Source organism: Salvia miltiorrhiza, chromosome 4, assembly GCF_028751815.1.
Source record: "Salvia miltiorrhiza cultivar Shanhuang (shh) chromosome 4, IMPLAD_Smil_shh, whole genome shotgun sequence".
NCBI lineage: Eukaryota > Viridiplantae > Streptophyta > Magnoliopsida > Lamiales > Lamiaceae > Salvia > Salvia miltiorrhiza.
In genome coordinates, this window is record NC_080390.1 from 39,515,020 (window position 1) to 39,535,639 (window position 20,620).

General features: G+C 35.7%; 3 protein-coding genes and 1 pseudogene across 3 annotated transcripts in view; 2 read left to right on the top strand and 2 right to left on the bottom strand.

Moving 5' to 3' along the window:
• The window catches only part of LOC131023420 (uncharacterized), a 6,861-nt gene extending 6,414 nt beyond the window's left edge, over positions 1-447 (bottom strand). The window contains exon 1 of the mRNA XM_057952961.1: positions 38-447. Coding sequence (XP_057808944.1) covers positions 38-447 — 410 coding nt within the window. The remainder of the gene's footprint in view (positions 1-37) is intronic.
• An 8,255-nt stretch (positions 448-8,702) lies between these two features.
• LOC131021600 (uncharacterized) lies at positions 8,703-9,232 on the bottom strand. The gene has a single exon (XM_057950862.1). It carries the CDS (start codon positions 9,127-9,129, stop codon positions 8,923-8,925), a length of 207 nt encoding a protein of 68 aa, XP_057806845.1. The 5' UTR covers positions 9,130-9,232; the 3' UTR covers positions 8,703-8,922.
• A 2,755-nt stretch (positions 9,233-11,987) lies between these two features.
• LOC131023421 (uncharacterized) lies at positions 11,988-12,542 on the top strand. The gene has a single exon (XM_057952962.1). It carries the CDS (start codon positions 11,988-11,990, stop codon positions 12,540-12,542), a length of 555 nt encoding a protein of 184 aa, XP_057808945.1.
• A 2,807-nt stretch (positions 12,543-15,349) lies between these two features.
• Positions 15,350-16,202, top strand: LOC131021601 (probable galacturonosyltransferase-like 1; annotated as a pseudogene).
• Positions 16,203-20,620: the final 4,418 nt, after the last annotated feature.

Genomic DNA, 20,620 nt, shown 5'->3' on the forward strand with positions numbered 1-20,620 from the left:
CTTGATTATCATGTTGTGCAATATGATGTAGACAAACATGATATTGCTCATTTGCTCATTCTTCCATAAACGAGCCGAGCCTTTGACAATACCCCAACGAGCTTGAAGAACACCAAAAGCTCGTTCTACATCCTTTATTGCAGTTTCTTGCATCACTTTGAACCTCCGCTTCTTCTGGTTGCTCGAAAATGGGAAGCTCTTGACGAAGACTGTCCAATCTGGGTAGATGTCATCGGTTAAGTAGTAACCTCTAGTATAATGGGCATTGTTAGTCACGAAGTGCACCGCTACTTCATTCTCCAAAAGGACGTCAATTGATTGAGAAATGTTGATATCATTGTTCGAGATTGTGACTCCGAAGGCATGGCAGATCCACAGATGTTGGGAAGCAACGGCCTCAAGTATAATAGTGTGCTCGTTGTAATCCCCTCGAGTGCTCCATGCCATGCCACTGGATAATTCTTCCAAGTTCAGCGCATGCAGTTTAGGCTTCTCAACATTCCCGGGAACTCACGCTTTGCCTCGTGCAATGTAAGTACCTTTGAACGTCGGCGATGGTTGACCTCCTCAAATATACCCCGCCAAAAATACGGACAACGGCTTTACAGAATTTCATCAAGCACTTTAATGTTTTCGTTTTTCCTATACGAAGGTATTCACTGCATGAATCAGCTGTAGTATCGTACACCAGTTGTCAAATAGCCGTTGTGCACTTCTGGATCGGTGAGAAGCCTGGGCGCTCACAAGCGTCATCGCGTTGTTGGAAGTATGGAAGTATTTGATCCTCCAGCGCATTTACAATGCGCAAAAATAACGCCCGGCTCATACAAAAACAACGTCGAAAAAATTGATCGTCGTACACTGAATCGGGGACAAAATAATTCCGATAAAGTCGATCACCACCACTTTCACGATCGCGGAGAATAAATTTATGCTTCTTCTTCGGTGGATGAGGATCAAATTTAAAAGTACTCGCCCCTTGCAAGAAATTGGAAGCAAGATGCATGAAAAATAATCTGGGATTGACATTCGGATCAGGAAATGGAAGATGATTTTGATTCGGAACTTCTTTGTCGGATGACGAATTCGATGAAGAATTGTTGGAAGAATTTTCATTATTCATGGTGTTCATTATTAAGGAGATATTTACAATTCAAGAAAAACTATCTTTTGATCAGGGCAAATGTAAAATTCTCATCATTCATGGTTTTTAATATTTAAGAATGCATTTTCTTTCTAATATATGCATTTTCTTTTGCTATAAAATCACCATAAAGCTTACTGGAGGCATTTATGGACTTCCATTGAGAGTGTAAGGCTTTTCTGAATACTGTCGTTCTAAAATTTCGTGCTGAGGAATTGAAAGTGCCTCCCCAAATTAGTGTCATCATCACTAACGGTATGTGTGAAGATTTCTTCTTCTTCTTCTTCTTCTTCTTTTTTGCTATTGAAGATTTTTTATAATGTGTTAATTCTTACTTTTCTTTTATTCTTCTCCTTTTTATTGCTATTAACTATTATGAGTCGATGTAAAATTTTTTAATAACCTATGCATGCTTAGATGAGATATATCATGGCAAGCTCTATAAAAGTGTTTACACATGCATGCCCTTCAAATTTTGAGTTGGTTCAGTTTAAAACATAATTTATTGTGTGTTTAACTTATATTCAATTATCGGCAGCCAAACTAAGGTCGGAAAAATCGAGTGATTGAAAGTATACTTCAAACTATAGAAGAAAATTTTAGATTTCCATACTGGTTAGTGACTCATTATTGTGATCAATATAAGTATCTCTAGACATTTCTCTAGCATTCTTTTTTAGTTCAAATTTCTTCATAGCTCTATTAACAACGATATTCTTGAATCCTAAACGAGGGAAATGTATTACATAGTTCTTTAACTTCGAATTTATTATCTAATGATTAGTGCTCAAATAACCATCTACTTCGTTTCTCTATCAAGCTAGGTATATATTTTTTGAGCCAATTGTTATTTATTATTTGGTATAAGATATAAAGTTGCCATGTCTTACAAGGTAGATTACAGTAATTATTTTTTTAATGCCTGATTTGAGATTAATTGACCATTATGATTTTGTTTTTGCTTGATTTGATAAAACTCATAAGCATAAGTTATAAAATATGACTTTTAAAGAATTGAGATATCAAACTGAGTGATGCTTTTGAATTTGTTAGCAAAAAAATAAAACTGAAGTAGGTGTTGTTTATTCTTAAATACTATGAATATTATGTTTCCAATTTTAATATTGTGACGCCCGGGGACAAGTGCGGAGTGATCGCCGGTGTAAAAGAAGTACGGACAATGAGCTTCTCCGATTAAGAGTTCCAAGCGGAGTGGCGCAGGGATGAACTGGAACATACCCGAACGAGAGGGATTCCGAAAATATGTTGGTATAGGACGACATATTCAAGGATAGCTAAAAGGATTTGATTCGGCTACTCATACCAACAAGATGCATCTTTTTTTCTGGTGCCTACATGGAAGACACTCCAAGGTTAAGCGTGCTTGACTTGGAGCAATTTCAGGATGGGTTACCCACTGGGAAGTTTCTCGGGAAGCATGCGAGTGAGGACAAAATACGCTAGAAAAGACTCGTGTTGGTCTGTGGGGACAGCGGTCAACTCTGGAGCCAAGCTGTTATAGGTGGTATTAGAGTCGAACCTCTCTCAGTACCGTGTGGTTCGGGGATGAACCAAGTGGAAGCTGGTGGGCCTGTGACGCCAGGGGATGAAATACACTAGAAAAGACTCGTGTTGGTCTGTTGGGACAACTGTCAACTCTGTAGTCGAGCTGTTACAGGTCGTATCAGAGCCGAACCTCTCTTAGTACGGTGTGGTTCGGGGACGACCAAGCTAAAGCTGGTGGCCTTGTGACGCCCGGGGATGAAATGAGGAGTGATCGCCGATGCAAAAGAGGCACGGACAAGGAGCGGCTCCGACTAAAACTTCCAAGAGGAGGGGCGCAGGGATAAACTGAAACATACCTGAATGAGAGGGATTCTGAAAATATGTTGGTATGGGATGACATATTCAAAGAGAGCTAAAAGGATTTGATTGGGCTACTCATACCAATAAGATGCATCTTCTTTTCTAGTGCCTACATGGAAGAAACTTCAACGTTAAGCGTGCTTGACTTGGAGCAATTTCACGATGGGTGGCCTACTGAAATGTTTCTCGAGGAGCGTACGAGTGAGGACAAAACACGCTAGAAAGGACTCGTGTTGATCTGTGGGGATAACCATCAACTCTGGAGTCGGGTTGTTATAAATATATTTATTACTTTAGTTTTATAACTTTGAACTTCTAATTAGGTTTATGTTGGAAACTTAATGAAATATCATATCCCTGGTTTTGATGATACCAAAACTATCTTGTCCTTTTCTGTTCAGTCAAGATCTCTTTTAGAACTCAAATGTTAGGGTTCAATTTTCTTTGATGTCGAAAGATTGAAGACTGAAGACCATGACTGAAGAAAGCTGGAAAGACAAGTCAAGAATGCAACAGTCTTAGACTTAATGGGAGCGTCACTGAATCACCAGTGAATAGAGACGCCTTAATGTGGATCTAAGGAATCAGCGAACTGATATTCCTGACACATATCAGTTAACATTCTTCATTGGACTGCTTCCCCAAATGTAGCATTAAATGCTTCTGCAGCCGCATTAAATGCAGAGATTTTGGAGATCGTCCTTTCTCTGCAAAGAGTTCCTATTTGATGCAACTTATCTCAGAGGCACCCTACCGGATGTACGATGAGACACAGTTCTTCAGCAACAACATGAACCTCGAAGATTGCGGACTCAGCAATATTCAAATCTACTCTCACAACGGCAGAAAACTTGAAGAACATCTCTCCAACGGATCTATTCAAGACTTCTCCTATAAATAGAGCTCGAGGAACACCTGCAATCTTTGTCGATTCAAACACATAAGCTGAAACTCTGCTAAAATTACAGCTCAGCCCTCATCTTCAATCATAAGTTTGAATCGAAGAAGATAATCATCAACGTACAAATCAGTTCATTGATAACACATATTCTCTTAGTACTTACGCGAACCATTGTTTATCCAAAAGCCTAAGTTTCCGATTGCTTGAGACTCAAATCTCAGTAATCCTAGTTGGAAGAATCCATATCCCTTTTCAACCGCATCGAAAAGAGAGTTGGAGTGGTCGTTGTTTAGTGTCGGTCTAAAGACTAAACAGATTCGGTTTCCTTGGCACCCAGAAAGCCAAGAGGGAGTCCAGCTAAAGGTTTTGGCTCCAAAACCTTAGTGTTACTATTGTGTGGACACGAAAGTGTCAGGGCATACTAAGTGTAAAATCCAACCAAGAGTGGTGTTGGTAGGTACGATGTGCACCTCAAGCATTGCCCAGAGTGATTGTCAGATTGATCATCTGACCGTGGAGTAGGAACTTTGTTTCCGAACCACGTAAAATTCCTTGTGTCGTTTACTGCTTTCAGTTACTACTTCTCTCTGTGCTTACTGCTTATTCTTATTGAAACTGACTAACTGAAAAGTGCAACCAAGAAATTTTATTTGTATCACTATTTCTAAGGGCTTACTGAACCAATCTTATATTCCGCTGTTTGTGTAATCCTTCTAACTGATCTATCTTCAGAAAATTTGTAAGGTTCATAACACTGCTCTATTTTCGTTCAAAGCCTTTACTGAAATCTTTCTCTCTAAAACTGATAACTCTTTCTCACGACAAAATCAGTTTTCCGAAAAAGATCCCATCAGGTGTATCCCCTCCATACACCTGTTTAAAGACCCTCCGGGACCTAACAGTTTATCCATGAGCTTCATAGTTCATGAATTCCTCAACTCTAGCATTTGTTTTGACAGTGTGGTGTTATTATTTGGATCATTATATATCTTATCCTAGCATTTGTTTTGATGGTGTGATGTTATTTTTGGGATTTTGATAGGAATTGTGTTATAGTATCTTTTTATGCAGCGAAGGTTGTTTTTGAATTTGGAATATTTGATTATATGTTTCTGCATGCCGTTTTTTAGTAGATTATGAAGTCTTTCTTAAAAGATAATTATGAAGTTAAGTTCAGCAAATTTTGTTAAATGATTTTTTCTAAGTTAATTTTTATTGATTGTTTGGTATTGGAGATAATGTTGCTATATCTTGCGAGGTAGATTACAGTAATCATCTTTTTAATGCCTGATTTGAGATTGACCATTATGATTTTTTTTTGCTTGATTTGATAAACTCATAAACATAAGAAACAAAATATGGCCTTTATGTATTTTATATACTCTCTCTGTTTATGAAAGAACTTCTTACTTTTTTTTGGACGTCTACAAAAGAACTTCATATTTATTTTTGGATTATACCCCATCATTTATAAATATCTAATTTACTCTTACTTTTCATCTTTTCATCACTCAATTCTCAATACACTCAATAATCTTTTTCTTAAAACCCGTGTCACTCCCTCCTATAAAGTTCTTTCATGGACGGAGGGAGTATAATTTAATTTACCCTATTTTTTGTTTTTATATTATATAAGATCTAAAGCTCTTCTTGAGCTACATTGAATGTTTAGAAAAAATATAATATGTACTCCCTCCGTCCCACGAATCTTGACATATTTTCAAATAAGGTCATAATTATTACCTTCTCTCTCCTACTTTATCACTTTTATTGCATTTTCTCTCATACTTTATCACTTATATTACCTTCTCTCTCATACTTTATCACTTTTATACTTTATTAACTACACACTTAAAGCACTAATATACATCTCCTTAATTCTCATGCCGAAACCAAACGTGCCAAGATTCGTGGGACGGAGGGAGTAATTAACAAAATTCAAACTAGTTAAAACCCATATTTTGTTTGATTAGCTTAAAGCCGGTTCAAGTTTGGTATAGTTGATAAACAAATGAAAATCAAACTTAATTTCTAAAATGAAAGTAATAAAGCTAGTTGGGGACAGAGAGAATATAAGTTTTTGTTGTTGCAGTTTCAAGTACTGTATATTTCTTCCAACAAGTTTAGGAGTTTCAATTGTTTGCTATATATTCCTTCCAACAATGGTTGATTCGTCGCTCGACGAGTGATTCATGCGATGATTCATTCCTCAAGTTGATTGACAGGTGCATCGAGATGACACTCGTAGTGAATTTATTCTATTTTAAATTATTTATGGGAGCAAATTCCTCTCTCTGTGGTAAATCTGATACTGCCTGAAACTTCACCCTTGTTCGTTGATGGCTTCACGTGATGGAAACCCCATTTTAATTACCTAAGTTTTCCAGAGTGTTATGATTAAAAGAAGAAATGGTTCCGACAAATGCTAGGCATTTGGTGCCCTATCATGTCGACGTTCCTCTAATCAGATGTAGTTCTCTACACCCTTTTTTACATGCATGATTTATGTAATTTGAAAATTGATTTTTCTTGTTAGTTGGATTTGAATATTTGACATGGTTTATTGGAGGATGTTTGAATATTTGACTTGAGATATTGTTATAAAATGTAGACTATTTTATACTCCATCCATCCACGATATCGTTTCCACATTGTGGACAACACAAATTTGAAGAAAATGGTGGATAGTAGTTGATAATAGTGAGTATTAGTGTTAGTGGAGTTTGGGTCCCACTATAAATGTGTGGAGAGAAATAAAGTGTTATGTGGATCCTACTACTATAAATGGAAGTAGAAATGATATTGTGGACAGACTAAAATGGTAAAAAATGAAAAAGATATCGTGGACGGATGGAGTATGTATTAATAGCACTGTCGACCACCATTCGACAACAAATCTAATGATGGAAGCATGATCATCGTAATTTTATTTCTTTGTATAATCCGTCATAATGATGGTTGTCAAACGTGTCTAGCGACATTTATTTTGTCGTTCAAGTCGTTGCAAGTCACGTATAATTCATTACAAGTTGATTTGACAATGGTTGTTTTTACGTCAGCCAATAAAGTCGGTAGAAAGTTCATCGCAACTATTGATTTGTGACAGAAAAAGTTGTTATTTCCTACACACCTTGTGATGCTTCTTCCAGTTTCGAGGCAGAGTTGGCAACTCTATTTTAGGGCCTCGGGCTGGCTATTACTTTCTCTGTTCATATCTGGATTGAGCTGGATGCCGCTGCGACCGTCTTGCTCCTGGCTGCTAGTCTCCGTCACACTATTGCCCGAATTCGTCAGCTTATCCAGCATCGGCGAGTTCGTTTTACTTACATTCATCGTGAGGGAAACCGACCTGGTGATTTTATGGCTAGGCGAGAGCACACGTTCTGGCATTGACTAATTTGATTGCTTCTCGACCCCTCGTTATTTTCTTGCTCTGGTTAGGATGGACTAGCTCGGTTATCCTAATTTTAGATTTAGATTTTATGATGATAGTTAGCTCATTTCTGGTTGTTCCCTTTTTGATTCGGTTTTGTTTCTTCTCTGGGTGTAGTCGCTTTTGGGTTACACCTATGTATATCATTTGTCAATTTGATCTTTGCTTTCCTTTGTTGATTCCATTGGACATTGTCACTTTTGGGTGGCGTCATGTATGGAATACTGGTTGATGGTTATTTATAGCTAGGTAGGGGGTCTGTCTAACCCTCCACCTTTGGGATGTTTTCTTTGAAAAAAAACCTATTTATTAAAGGATAATTTGCAATCAATTTTTTCATAGTCTTGAATTGTTGTAAAATTAATTAATTTTAATTGACAATGACCAACGTTTAAACTCGTAAATTTAGTTTTAAATTCGTTAGTAAAGGGCAAAATAGTACCTTAAGAAAAAATGTTGGATTTATGCTCACAGTTCACTGGTGCAGTACACTCGTGGCTCAATGGATTATAGCTCATAACTGACTGCATAAGATGCATGCTGAGGTGGTTATTGATATTATGATCACAGCTGTTGATCATGTACCAGATCACAGCTGAGTATAATAAGATTTCTTTCTAGTTTATGGAGTTAAGTTTTTACGCATTCCTTGTATGTGAATCAGAAGAGAAAAACAGAGTGAGAGAGATATTGCTAAGCGCAGCTATCATTGAGCTCGAAGCAATTCATTGTAATCTTTGTTTTCTTTCCTGAGTTTAGTGAATTCAGTTCGTCTGCTATGGATGTAGGTTGTTCGCAACCGAACCACGTAAATTCCTTTGCCATTTTTCTTTCTGTTATTGTTGATCTTGATTGCGAAGGGAGTTTAGAGTGATCCAAATCGTATAGTTTTACAAAATAATAGGTGTTTTATCTTTATTATTCTCTCTATCCCATTAGAAATGGTTTTTATTCTATTTGGGGCTCTTCCACCATAAGTGGCTTGTTTTTATAAATGATGTAGTAAAATTTAATCCATAAACAAATGTAGGCCCTACACTTTACATATTCTACTTATTTTATGTGATAAAGTAACTTGCGACTTTTAGTGGTCATTTGGAGTACTCCATCTGTCCCACTAAAAGTGGCATGTATTTTATTTTGGGTCGTTCCACTATAAGTGACCTATTTTCACAATTGGAAAATTTTAACCCTTCAAAAATTGTGGGTCCTAACACTTTTAACACATTTACACCTTCTTCTTAATTCTCGTGCCCAAAAGTTTTGAGCCACTTATAGTGGGACGAAGTGAGTACTATTTTTTTGGGAGTTGCAATTCCGTAATACACTGTACACATGAACAAACTGGTCGGCTAACATGAGAAATGATGAGATCTCGATCAATATATATGTAGTCATAATTCATACAGCTCGAAAATGGCCAAAAGAGAAATATACTAAACATTAATCAGCTAGGTAAAGCTAGCTAGAGAAACTAACATTACAGAAATATATAAAAGAAAATAAAATGCTTTTGTTAAGCTGACTAGTAATACATACATACATATAAGTGTATATATATGTGGGGAGAGAGAGAGATTAATTTGAGGGAGTGCAGGCAACGCAAGCCAGCAAAAAGATAGCGGCGGAGAGCCCATCTTCTTCAAGATTAGAGGTGCTTCTCTTGAACTTGGTAATTTTCCCTTTGTTGCATTGCACAATTTGCTTTTGCAGCTGTTGCTGATAACTCTCCTTCCCTTTCACTGCGCCTTGCACCTTCATCGCTTCCTCCACCCTTGATACCATTCTTACTTACTTTCTCTATTGTTAGAGAGAGAGAGAGAGAGAGAGAGAGAGATGAGAGCTTTGTGCGTGCTGCTATGCGTAGACAACTTGTATGTGTGGACCATGTATTTATAGCATCACTGTTACTGTAGAATTTAGAAAATAAATAAATTAGTAGACAAGAAAGAATAAACAACTAGATAAGGAAACAAATGCCTTTCAATTTAAATTTTGTTACATGGAGTTGGTTGGTTGGGCTTGGACCACACACCGAAGTGTTTTTTGTATTTTAGGAGAGGGATTCTATTCGAAATTTCAATCCTTTGGCTTTTCGTTCGATTATAAATTAATTAATGCTTTAAAAAAAAAGTTTCATTTACTTCAAATGATAAATTGTGATGTTTACTTTACGCAAGACTTCAAATTTTTCAATCCATTGGCTTTTCGTTTGATTATAAATTAATTAATACTGTTTTATAAAATAATTAATACTTTTACAAAAAATAAGGTTTACTTCAAATGATAAATTGTGATGTTTACTTTACGCACGACTTTGTCTCTTCAAACATCCGAGATATTTAACACTACATTTGCTTCTTTTTATGTGTGTGTGTGTGGAGAAACTCACATTGCATTAAGTTTGAATTAACAATAATAAATTAAGTTTGTCTTGTCCCTAATTTTAAGATCCTATTTTTCCAAATAATATTTCATATCCAATTATGTAGTTTCATAAAAATAACCCAACCAATCTATAAATAAATTACCTAATCTATGCAACTTTTAAAAAATCCATCAAAGAAATGCTAATTAACTTGGCTCGTCGGAGCACATACTGTATGCGCTAGAAACAGAAGTGTGAACCAATTCTTTTTCCACCTAAGTAGAATGAATTGCATAAATCCTTTTATGTGAAAATTAATTATACTTTTGCCGTTATAGAACAATGAATCATTTCATTTCCATTCAAATTTTGAAGTTTTGACAACCATAGGTAAACAATGATGAGCAAACTTTGTTGACAGCTATGGTACAAACTATACTATATCCCAACCAAATTAATTAACCAATCAATCTTGTATAGATTTTGCAACGTCCTTCCCTCGTAATTAACGAGTTTTTTCAACATAAAGTTGTCAACAAGGAGGTAGTTGGGATGGAAGATATCTTGTGGGGGTACTAAATTTAAAGCAAAACTTTTTTCTTTCTTGGAATTTTTGAATTATCCACGACTCAACATTTTCAAAATCACCCTTATATATCTTCCCAAATAAATTTGTTTTTAACTTTTTACTAAATCTACCATTGGCTTTACTTTACATTTTTACAATACATCATACGAGATAAAAAAAATATTTGCAACATATTTTATTTCTATTTCTTTACAATTCAAGCTTTTTTTTTTTGAGGGAATTCTTTACAATTCAAGTTTTTTTTTTTTTGAGAGGCTTTACCATTCAAGTTATGTGTGCATTATATAGCCGAGTACCAAATTCGAGAAAATGATTATCTATCGAATTTGTACACCCTCCATCCCCCGAATAACTTAATTTCTATATTTCCTTTTCGGGAGTCTAGGACGTTAATTTCCTATTTCTTTTAGGTTATTATCCCATCATTAATGATATTTTATTTGTTCTTATTTTTCAATTTTTCAACATTTTCAATACTAATCATAACACATTTTCACCATTTTCTATATTAATTATAACTTTTTTTCTTCACCATTAATATATTTAACAACTTTTCTTTATTTAAAATTCGTGTCGTCCCCTATTAGGAAGTTATTTGGGGAGATGAGAGTATAACTGAACTGGGGGGAAAATTGATCGTAAGCAACCGCCATTTTCGCTTCTTTTAATTTGCTTCGTATTTTTTTAATAAATCTCTTTCTTCATTAATTGTCAAAAAAGAAAATAATAAGAAAATATTATGTGAGGGGAAATTTAAAATATATATATAAATCCCAAGGAACATGATTGAAGGTGCTCAATGATTACATTCATGCGATGCATGTTCAACTTGAGGTCCGGATAATTTTCCTCAAAGGCATCATCTATTTTCTTTAAATTTAGTAGCTAGTATCAATTATCCATGTTCAGTGAATTCAAAAAAAAAAAATTATTCATGAACGTTCAGTAATTAGCTACATATATATACATCAGTTTCCTCGACGCAACTGTTGGATCTTATTTTTTTCAACAAGCCTTACTAGTTGTAACAAAGTAATATAATTGTCAATAACTAATTAGTTTGAATCCCATTAATATTGTGGGTTTCTAGTTTATACTATAGCTTGGTCGTCATACGAATTACTCCCTCCGTTCCAATAAAAGCGGTGCACTTCTTTTCGGCACAGGATTTAAGGAGAATAAAATTGTAGTGTAAAAGTGTGTAAATGTGTGTGAGGCTATATTATTTGTAATATAAAATTATTACTAAAAAATGAAATGCACTACTTTTGTTGGGCCGGCTCAAAAAAGAATACACATCGTTTTAATTGGGAAGGAGAGAGTATTAGTTTTCTCTATATAATATGAAGCTAATTCATAGAATAATATGTATGTTGTCTCTAAAAAAGAGCAACATAATTATAATTCAATCAAACTTCCATAAACAAAACAAAATATATGCACAAGACCAAACACTTTAAAATGGTGCGTATATTATCAATGTGGCTATATTACTAAAAAGCTCTTTGTTGGGAGTGGAAGCTCGAATGGTCTAGAGAGTTAAGGGGGAGAGATTTGAGTCTGGTTTCTCATCTTTTTGATATCATCAACTCCTTCAAAGCTTGTGCAGGGAAGAAAGATGGATGGTCTTGGAAACATTCCTCATGCGGCCTCTTTTCCGTCAACTCAGCCTACAAAGCCATCAGGATGAATTCGAACAGGACCGAAGCTGGAAGGAAAGACTCAGTTTACACCAAGATCTGGAATGCACCGGTGCCTAACAAAGCCAAGACCACAGCATGGAGGATTTTGAAGGGGAGGCTGGCAACTTGCGAAAATCTTATCAAAAGAAATGTCATCAATCTCTCGGTGGAAGCAAATTGTTTTCTTTGTGCTACTCAAACTGAAACCCTGGAACATCTGCTCTTCACTTGCCCAAAAACAGATGAGATTTGGTGCGATTTCTTGGGGTGGATCGGAAAAAAAACAGCTCTTCATCGAAGCACAAACGCACACTTTCGTGCTTTCACAAGCCTTGGTAGCAAGGCGGATGTTCAATTCCTCACAGGTACTTGGATTTGCATTGTTTGGAGCATTTGGAAAGAAAGAAACAATTGTAAGTTCAACCAAGGAACGTGGAACATACAAAAAATTGTTGCGGAGATCAAGACGAGGATTTGGAGTTGGAAGCTGGCTTTTAAGATGCAGTCGCCATCCTTGGATTCCAAAGATTTCTTCTCCAATTCTGGAATCCTTGGCTGAAGTTTTCTGGGAGCCTTTTCTTTGGTTTTTGGCTGTTCTTTTCTCTTTTCTTTTGGACTCTCCGTCTTTTTTTTATTTTTCTTGTAATGGTACCCCTGGTACCATGACCACCCCTCTTTTTTTCTCTTAATCCAAGTTTCTTTGCCTGATCAAAAAAAAAAAAAAACTAAAAAGCTCTTTGATTGGAATCCCACCAATGTATGATTTCTAGTTTGTAGTAATTAATTATTGTGCAAATTATTATATTTCTCTGTATAATATTTAATTAACGAATGATATAATATGTATATTGTACCTAAAAAAATAACTTAAGATTCGATCAAACTTTAAACTTTTATAAACAACGCAAAATATATATCCACAAACATATATTGAACACTTCAATGGTGCGTATATTATTATTGGTACCTGGCATGTGATTTATTAAAACTAGTATGTAATCTTCAAAACATTAATCATAGCAGCATGCATCTCCTCTATACATATATATTATGGGGATGATTTAGGATTTGTCCATAAGGGGTTCAACTTATTGAAGTATGGAGACTGCATATATATATATAAGGCTCATTTAGTATGCGATATGTGATAAAGTGTGATATATTTGATTGGATATCTTTTATTATATGTTATATATGTAATCTTTAATTAGTGCATATAGGGGCATTTATTACGTGATAAAATATATTGATCAAAAATAACATTCGATTATTTGTCATTTATTTCAATGAATTGAATATATAACTTTAACTTGTTTTGATATTTTTTTAATATTCAATTCAATCATATAATTTACCTAGTTATCCTGTTACGCTCAGTAATCACTCAAACAGTAGAGTTTTAGACAGTCCGAATTATCCCATTAAAGGCATAAAAATGTGTACTTGCATGTGCATGCCATGTGAACATGTTCCCAGCCTTGAATATCTGAATTTGAATACATCCACTGCACTTCAATTATTTCTAGCTAGGCTGCTCACTCTCTCAAGTCGGCCAATTTCTCTAAAGTCATGATCACCATGTTTTACATTTATGCGTTTGCTTTTTATTACTCTAAATAGAGATAATATGAAAAGATACGGATTTATTATTTAAAATGATGATTATACTTTTTTATAGTTTATTTGATTTGAATATAATAATATATTTACTCATGATTATTTACTCATTCCTCATGAGTTGATATAAAATTATATCACCTTCCTTTTGGTATAAAATAATTCATTTCTCAAGGAAAAATATCATGCTCAAAAATTTATACCATCTGTCCAAATTTTTTATTACGTCAAAACACAAACGAGGTATAAGGTGATAAATGGAGCTTATCTATTCCTTATACCTCAAAGCAAACACACCCCTAGGATAAATTAAATGTAGACGTTTGGATCGCTCTAATTTCGCCTCTTTTACTTGTAAATATTCATTTTGTATATCTTTATTAATCTCTCTCTATATATGTATATATATCAATGTTATAAAAATAATTTTATTATATAAAATTTAGTTTGTCTATTATATTCTTATTATATATTCAATTAAATGGCCATATGATATACCATCTTTATATATTTATCGGTGTGTCTACTTTAAGGTATAAGGAAGGGATTAGCTCTCCATTCATTACTTTATAATTCGTTTTCTTTGATGTAATAAAAAATCCGAGCAAAAGATATAATTTTTCGGGCAACACTTTTTTTCCTTGAGAAATATATAATTTTATACCTAAGGGAGAGTGGTATAATTTTATACTACCTTGTGACGAGCGGAAAAATAAATTATCATTCAAATCAAACAAGATATAAAAAACAAATCTCCACTTTAAGTGATAAATTTATACTTTGCTATATCATCCCTCGATTTAGAGGAATACAAATCAAACACACCCTATTACTATTATATTATCTAAATAGAAAATATTACTCCCTCCGTCCCACGCCCATATGCTCATTTCTTTTGGCACAAAGATTAAGAAATTCACTTTTTAGTAGTTAAATATGGTGTGGTTCACCAAAAAGTAACCTTTTAAGAGTACTCCATTATAAAAAGACTAAATAGTACTCCCTCCGTCCGCCAAAAGTGGGGCACAATTACTATATCGGGCGTCCGCAAAGAGTGTACCACTTTCCTTTTAAAGAAATGATCACACCATCCACTTTAATCTTTTAACCTTACAAACACTCTTTATTTACAAAAAAACTCACTTCAAATTCAATCTCAACCACATATTTCATAAAGTAGTGGGACCTTTTCTCCACTACATCAAAAGCATCACCAATTTTATTAAATCTCGTGCCCAACTAAAGTGCCCCACTTTTGGCGGACGAAATGAGTACTCCTTTATTATTACTTAATAAAGCCCTAAACATTTCCATATTAAGACCGAACCTATTGGAGTGGGACAAATGGAGTACTATTTAAAAAGGTGTGTATTTTTCCAATTCTTATTATACCTATAATATACTTATTTAATTTTTAAGGATAGTTTATAACTTTATGTATAGGTGCTTTTATATATTTCATAGAAAAAATAATCCTTTATCAAAATTGTGATAAGGCTATATCAATTATATATATATATATATATATATATATATATATATAGATGATCAAATATTTTTCATGTGTTAAGTAAATCCAAATGATTAATGTAGAGTTAAGGTGCAGATCTACCTCTGAAGTAGAGGCCCCTAGAGCGTTTATCCCCTCCCCCCCTTTCTCGACCTTGGCCCAAATACCCCGCATAGTCCAAAAAATGGTGCAATTAAACCCAGACATCTGACGACCGTTTACTTTATTTTTATTTTAAAATGACGCTCGACGCGGCCTACATTCGAGGCTCCATGGCGGCGATCCTCTCCATCCTCCAGTACACCTACTGCCCTCAAAACGTCTTCTTCTACTTCGTCACCTCTGCCGACGCGTCGCTCCTCGGCTCCACCATCGGCGCTTCCTTCCCATACCTTAACTTCAAAATCTACCACTTTCGCAACTCGGTGGTGGCGGGCCTCATCTCCACCTCCATCCGCTCAGCCCTAGACTGCTCCATCAATTACGCCCGCAACTACCTCGCCGACCTTCTCCCCCCCTGCGTCCCCCGCGTCGTGTACCTCGACTCCGATCTGGTCCTGGTGGACAACATCGCTAAGCTCGCCACCATCCCGCTCGGCAGCGGCAGGGTCCTGGCCGCACCGAAGTACTGCAACGCCAACTTCACCTCTTACTTCACCCCGACCTTCTGGTCCAACCCTTTCTTCTCCTTCACCTTCGCGAACCGCAAGGCCTGCTACTTCCCACGGGAGTCATGGTCATCGATCTTGAGGAATGGATGGAGTTGCAGAAGATGATGAACATCTGCGAATTAGGATCGCTACCGCCATTTCTGCTGGTATTCGCCGGAGAGATTGAGCCCGTGGATCATAGATGAAACGACACCTGTTGGTGGTGGGCCCCATTTTTTTTTTTTTTGAAGCAAACAGACATTTAACAATTGTTACAGGTCTGAGTTTCATTGCACCTTTTTTTGAACTATATAGGGGGTATTTGGGCCAAGGTCAAGAATGGGAGGTAAACGCTCTAGGAGCCTCTACTTCAGGGGTGGATCTGCACCTTAACCCACTAGAGGGTGTTTACTTTGAAGGATTAGCCTAGATAGATAAAAAAATAGTAAGGTCAATCCCTTATTTATTTTGTTGGATTAAAACTTTAGGATATCCCATGACCCTTGATTATTTCGATCACTTAAGCTAGTTTTGCTTGATTCTAATCCCATCAAAATGGTGGGATTGGAGTAATCCTACTCTTGAGGATAAAAATACTCAATCATGCAATGTAAACACCCCCTTAATGTATACATAAAAAGTAGTAATAGTTGTTATTACAAAAAAAATATTTTCATTGTAATCACCGTCTATATATATAACATTATTACTATTATTATTTAAATCAAATTCTTATTGCCCCGTCACACATACAATCATGTTAGTTTTCATAAAAAAAGTATAATTCTTTGTATTATACTCCCCTATACAAAAAAGAAAAAGATTGATGAATTATTTGAGTTACAAAGTTACTTTTCTTAGTTTGCCCGATCAAGCGCTTCATATATACTCTCTCCATTCCTAATATTCAAGACACATTTCTTTTGGACAAGAGTATTTAAGAGAGTTAAAATTAAGGAGAAAAGGGAGAAAATCCACATATTTTAGCGAATTTTAAATTTTAAATTGAATACATGGACTCTTACTTAATCTAGTTAAATAAAGATAAATTTATTTAACTTTTTCTATCAACTAAATTTCTAACACCTATAACGATTTAGTGATTCTTTCACATTATGTGAGCAAATAATATAGACGAGTGGAGAGAAAATTAGGGTTTCACTTAGAATGTAGAGACGGCGTGAAGGTGAGAGACTAGTGGAGAAAAAAAAAACTAAGGGCAAAAACAAGGGTTATAACTTGAGTGGTGGAGGGGGAAATGAGATTTGAGGCCATGGGGCACGATCTCCGCCGTCGTTGATAGATCTTGACGGTGCCTCGAGCTCGAGAGGAAGAGGTCTGAGGTTGTAGGGCACGAAGCTCGGCGTCTTCGTCGCGATCGTGTTCCTCTGAGAGCAAAAGAATTAGGGTAGAGAAAGGGGGCGGCGAAAAAAATATAGAAAAAAAGGGATATGAAATGAAAAAAAATATAGAAAAAAAGGGATATGAAATGAAAAAAAATATAGAAAAAAAAAGGATATGAAGTGAAAATTAGGGTTTGCCAAATATATAAATTAAGGGGTTAATTAAGTTCTAATGATGACCCAAAAGAGAAACAAATTACGTTATAGGGGGGCATCCAAAAAAAATACAAACCATAAATAATGGGCTTATATAATGGGACGTTTAGTTACTTATAAGAAAGATTAAATTTACTATTTTGTACTCCCTCCGTCCCTGAAATAAGTTCCTCTTTTTCCATTCTGGGACGTCCCCCAAATAAGTTCCTCTTTCTTTCTTTCTATTTTTGGACAACTACCCCACCACTAATAATACTTTATTTATTCTTACTTTTCACTTTTTCACCACTCTCAATACTAATTATAACACTTTTTCACTTTTTCACCACTCCCAATACTAATTATAACATATTTTTCTCCATTATCAATACACTTTACCATTTTCCTTAAAACCCGTGCCGTCCCCAAAGAGGAACTTATTTTGGGGACGGAGGGAGTATAAGTTTTTTGAGGGGGATAAGTTTAGCCACACACATATGAAAGCATCACACGTTTCGAAAATGCATTGGTAAGCGGCATGCAATTATTAGAAAAGCAAAGCAAAAAATAGGAAAATTGGTAACACGATGTGTTTGTAGGAATCGAAAGAGACAAAGAAATGGGGTGTAGAGCAGGGGCCATCACTCTAGAAAATGGTGTGTTGGTGATTCCACTAGCAACTCATATTTGCGGCTTTGACCCATCGCTATTTTAATTTTTGGACTATCTATGTACATATATTCCTCCAATTTTACATTGTTTTAACAATAATGATGTTATATATTGCATGTTATACATCGTTAATTGAGTGTATATATAAACATTAACGTGACAGCTTCGTACACCTAATTTCTGGCGTTCATCTTTTGTCCTATCATCTTGTATAAACCTAGGATGCTAAATTTCCATGTTAGCTGCCTCTACCAAACAATAACGTGATTTTTATTGTTTAATCGATCTCTCTTTGTCTAAAATATAAGATTTAGAAAGCTATATAGAAGATGCCAGTCTTATTTATTTATGGGTTAAGTATCAATTTCCCCCCTATCGATGGCATCCCTATCGCGTACAAGACCCTAAAGTCAGGGTTAGAGCTGTTTACTACCTCGACGTGACAAAATCACACCAAATTCCCCCCACTACTTAACGGCGCTTAACACCGTTAGAAATCCTTTTTTTTTAATTCAAGTGGCCCCCTCTCTCTCAAGCTCCACCGCCTGCCTCTCTCTCTCAATTTCCCGGCGAGGCCGCTGCCATCTTCGGTGGTATCTTCTGCCGCCGCCGTTTTCGGTGGGATCTCTGGTGGTATCTTCCGCCATCTCCGGTGATATCTTCCGCAGCCGCCGCCATCTACGATTGAAAAAAAAAATCGATACCAAGAAAAAACTGAGGATTGCTGAGTTTAGTTGTCGGATTGGAGGTCCGATGAGAATCGCTGCCGAGACCACCGTGTCTTACCACAGGGGCACCCGCGACTCTTGGAGGTCCGACGAGAATCGCCGTCGCCTGACCACCGCGTCTTACCACAACAAGCGTCCACCATCTACTAAATCCCGACGAATTTCTCGATCAGGGGCACCACCTACAAATTACTCTTCTGAATCTGGGCCTCGATTGTGCCTTCTCTTTTCTCTGGGCAATCAATCACTTGAATAGGAATCCGATCTGCGTTCAAAGAAAAAAGATTGGGGGAAAGGGCTATTCCACTCAAAATCGGGCCTGCCTATACCTCCTATGTCCTATTTTCCCCAAATTCCACCGCTTTCAACGGGCTCAGGGACAATCCTCGACTGTTCTTCCACGACCAACGAAAACGACGGCGGCGGAAGATATCACCGGAGATGGCGGCGGCCTCGCCGGGAAATTGAGAGAGAGAGAGTCGGGCGGTGAAGCTTGAGAGAAGGGGAGCACCTGAATTAAAAAAAAAATATAGGATTTCTAACGGTGTTAAGCGCCGTTAAGTAACGGGGGGAAATTTGGTGTGATTTTGCCACGTTGAGGTAGTAAACAGCTCTAACCCTGACTTTAGGGTCCTGTACGCGATAGGGACGCCATCAATAGGGGGGAAATTGGTACTTAACCCTTTATTTATTTTTGAAATATCTAATTAGCTAGCTAGGGTGGTCGAGATGCTTGAGTTTTTAGGCCATATATAGCTCTTGCATCTTACGGTTGGCAAACTAGGGCTATTAGTTGAATGCTAGGATTTGAGAAACTAAAATCTAGTATAATATAAAAGATACTTTTTTTACCCCCTAAATTTTCTTTTTTCTTTCAAAATTTTCCACCAAATTTACTCTCTAATTTTTTTTCTATTATAATTATTTTCAAAAAAGTCGGTAACTTCAATTCATGAAAAAATATTCAATATTAATGTGAAATTAAAGATTACACGAAGATCTTTAATTCGATGTAAAATTAAAACTAATTAAATTAGAAACTGAATAAGTTATGATCGTTTAAAGTGTCAAATTATTTTTTTTCTCTCTCATTTATCTCTAATGTTGAACATCATACTCTTTTTTTTATTTTGTTTTCGTTTGTTGATGAAAAATAAGTAGATGCCATTTTTTTCCTATAAAAAATATTTACATGATTATTTAACTATAATTGCTTTAAATTTAACTCTTTTTAAATTATAGTACTCCCTCCGTCCCACGAATCTTGACACGTTTGGTTTCGGCACGGGAATTAAGGAGGGAATTAAGGAGTTGTAGATTAGTGTTTTAAGTATGTAATTAATAAAGTATAAAAGTGATAAAGTAGGAGAGAGAAGGTAATAAAAGTAATAAAGTAGGAGAGATAAGATAATAAAGGTGATAAAGTAGGAGAGAGAAGGTAATAATTATTAACCAAAATGGAAACGTGTCAAGATTCGTGGGACGGCCCAAAAACAAAAACGTGTCAAGATTTGTGGGACGGAGGGAGTAGTTTTTAATGCAATTAATGAGACATAAATTTATAAACAAAAACTAGCTATATATCTTAAAGAGTGGATTTTTAAAATGGCCACTTTCATATTGTAAAGATAAAAAATGTCCACTAAAATAAAAAAACTTAAAAAATGTCCACTGTTACCAAAATACCCTTCACATTAAAAATTAAAAAAATGTCCACTTTACATCACCCCTTTAAAAAATCCCGCAATTCACAACCAGTGTGAATTCACAACCAAAAATTTTTGGTTGTGAATTCACAACCAATCGAATTCACAACCAGAATTTTTTGTTTGTGAATTCACAACCAGTCGAATTCACAATCAAAATTTAATTCACAACTAGATTTTTTTGGTTGTGAATTCACAACCTAAATTTAATTCACA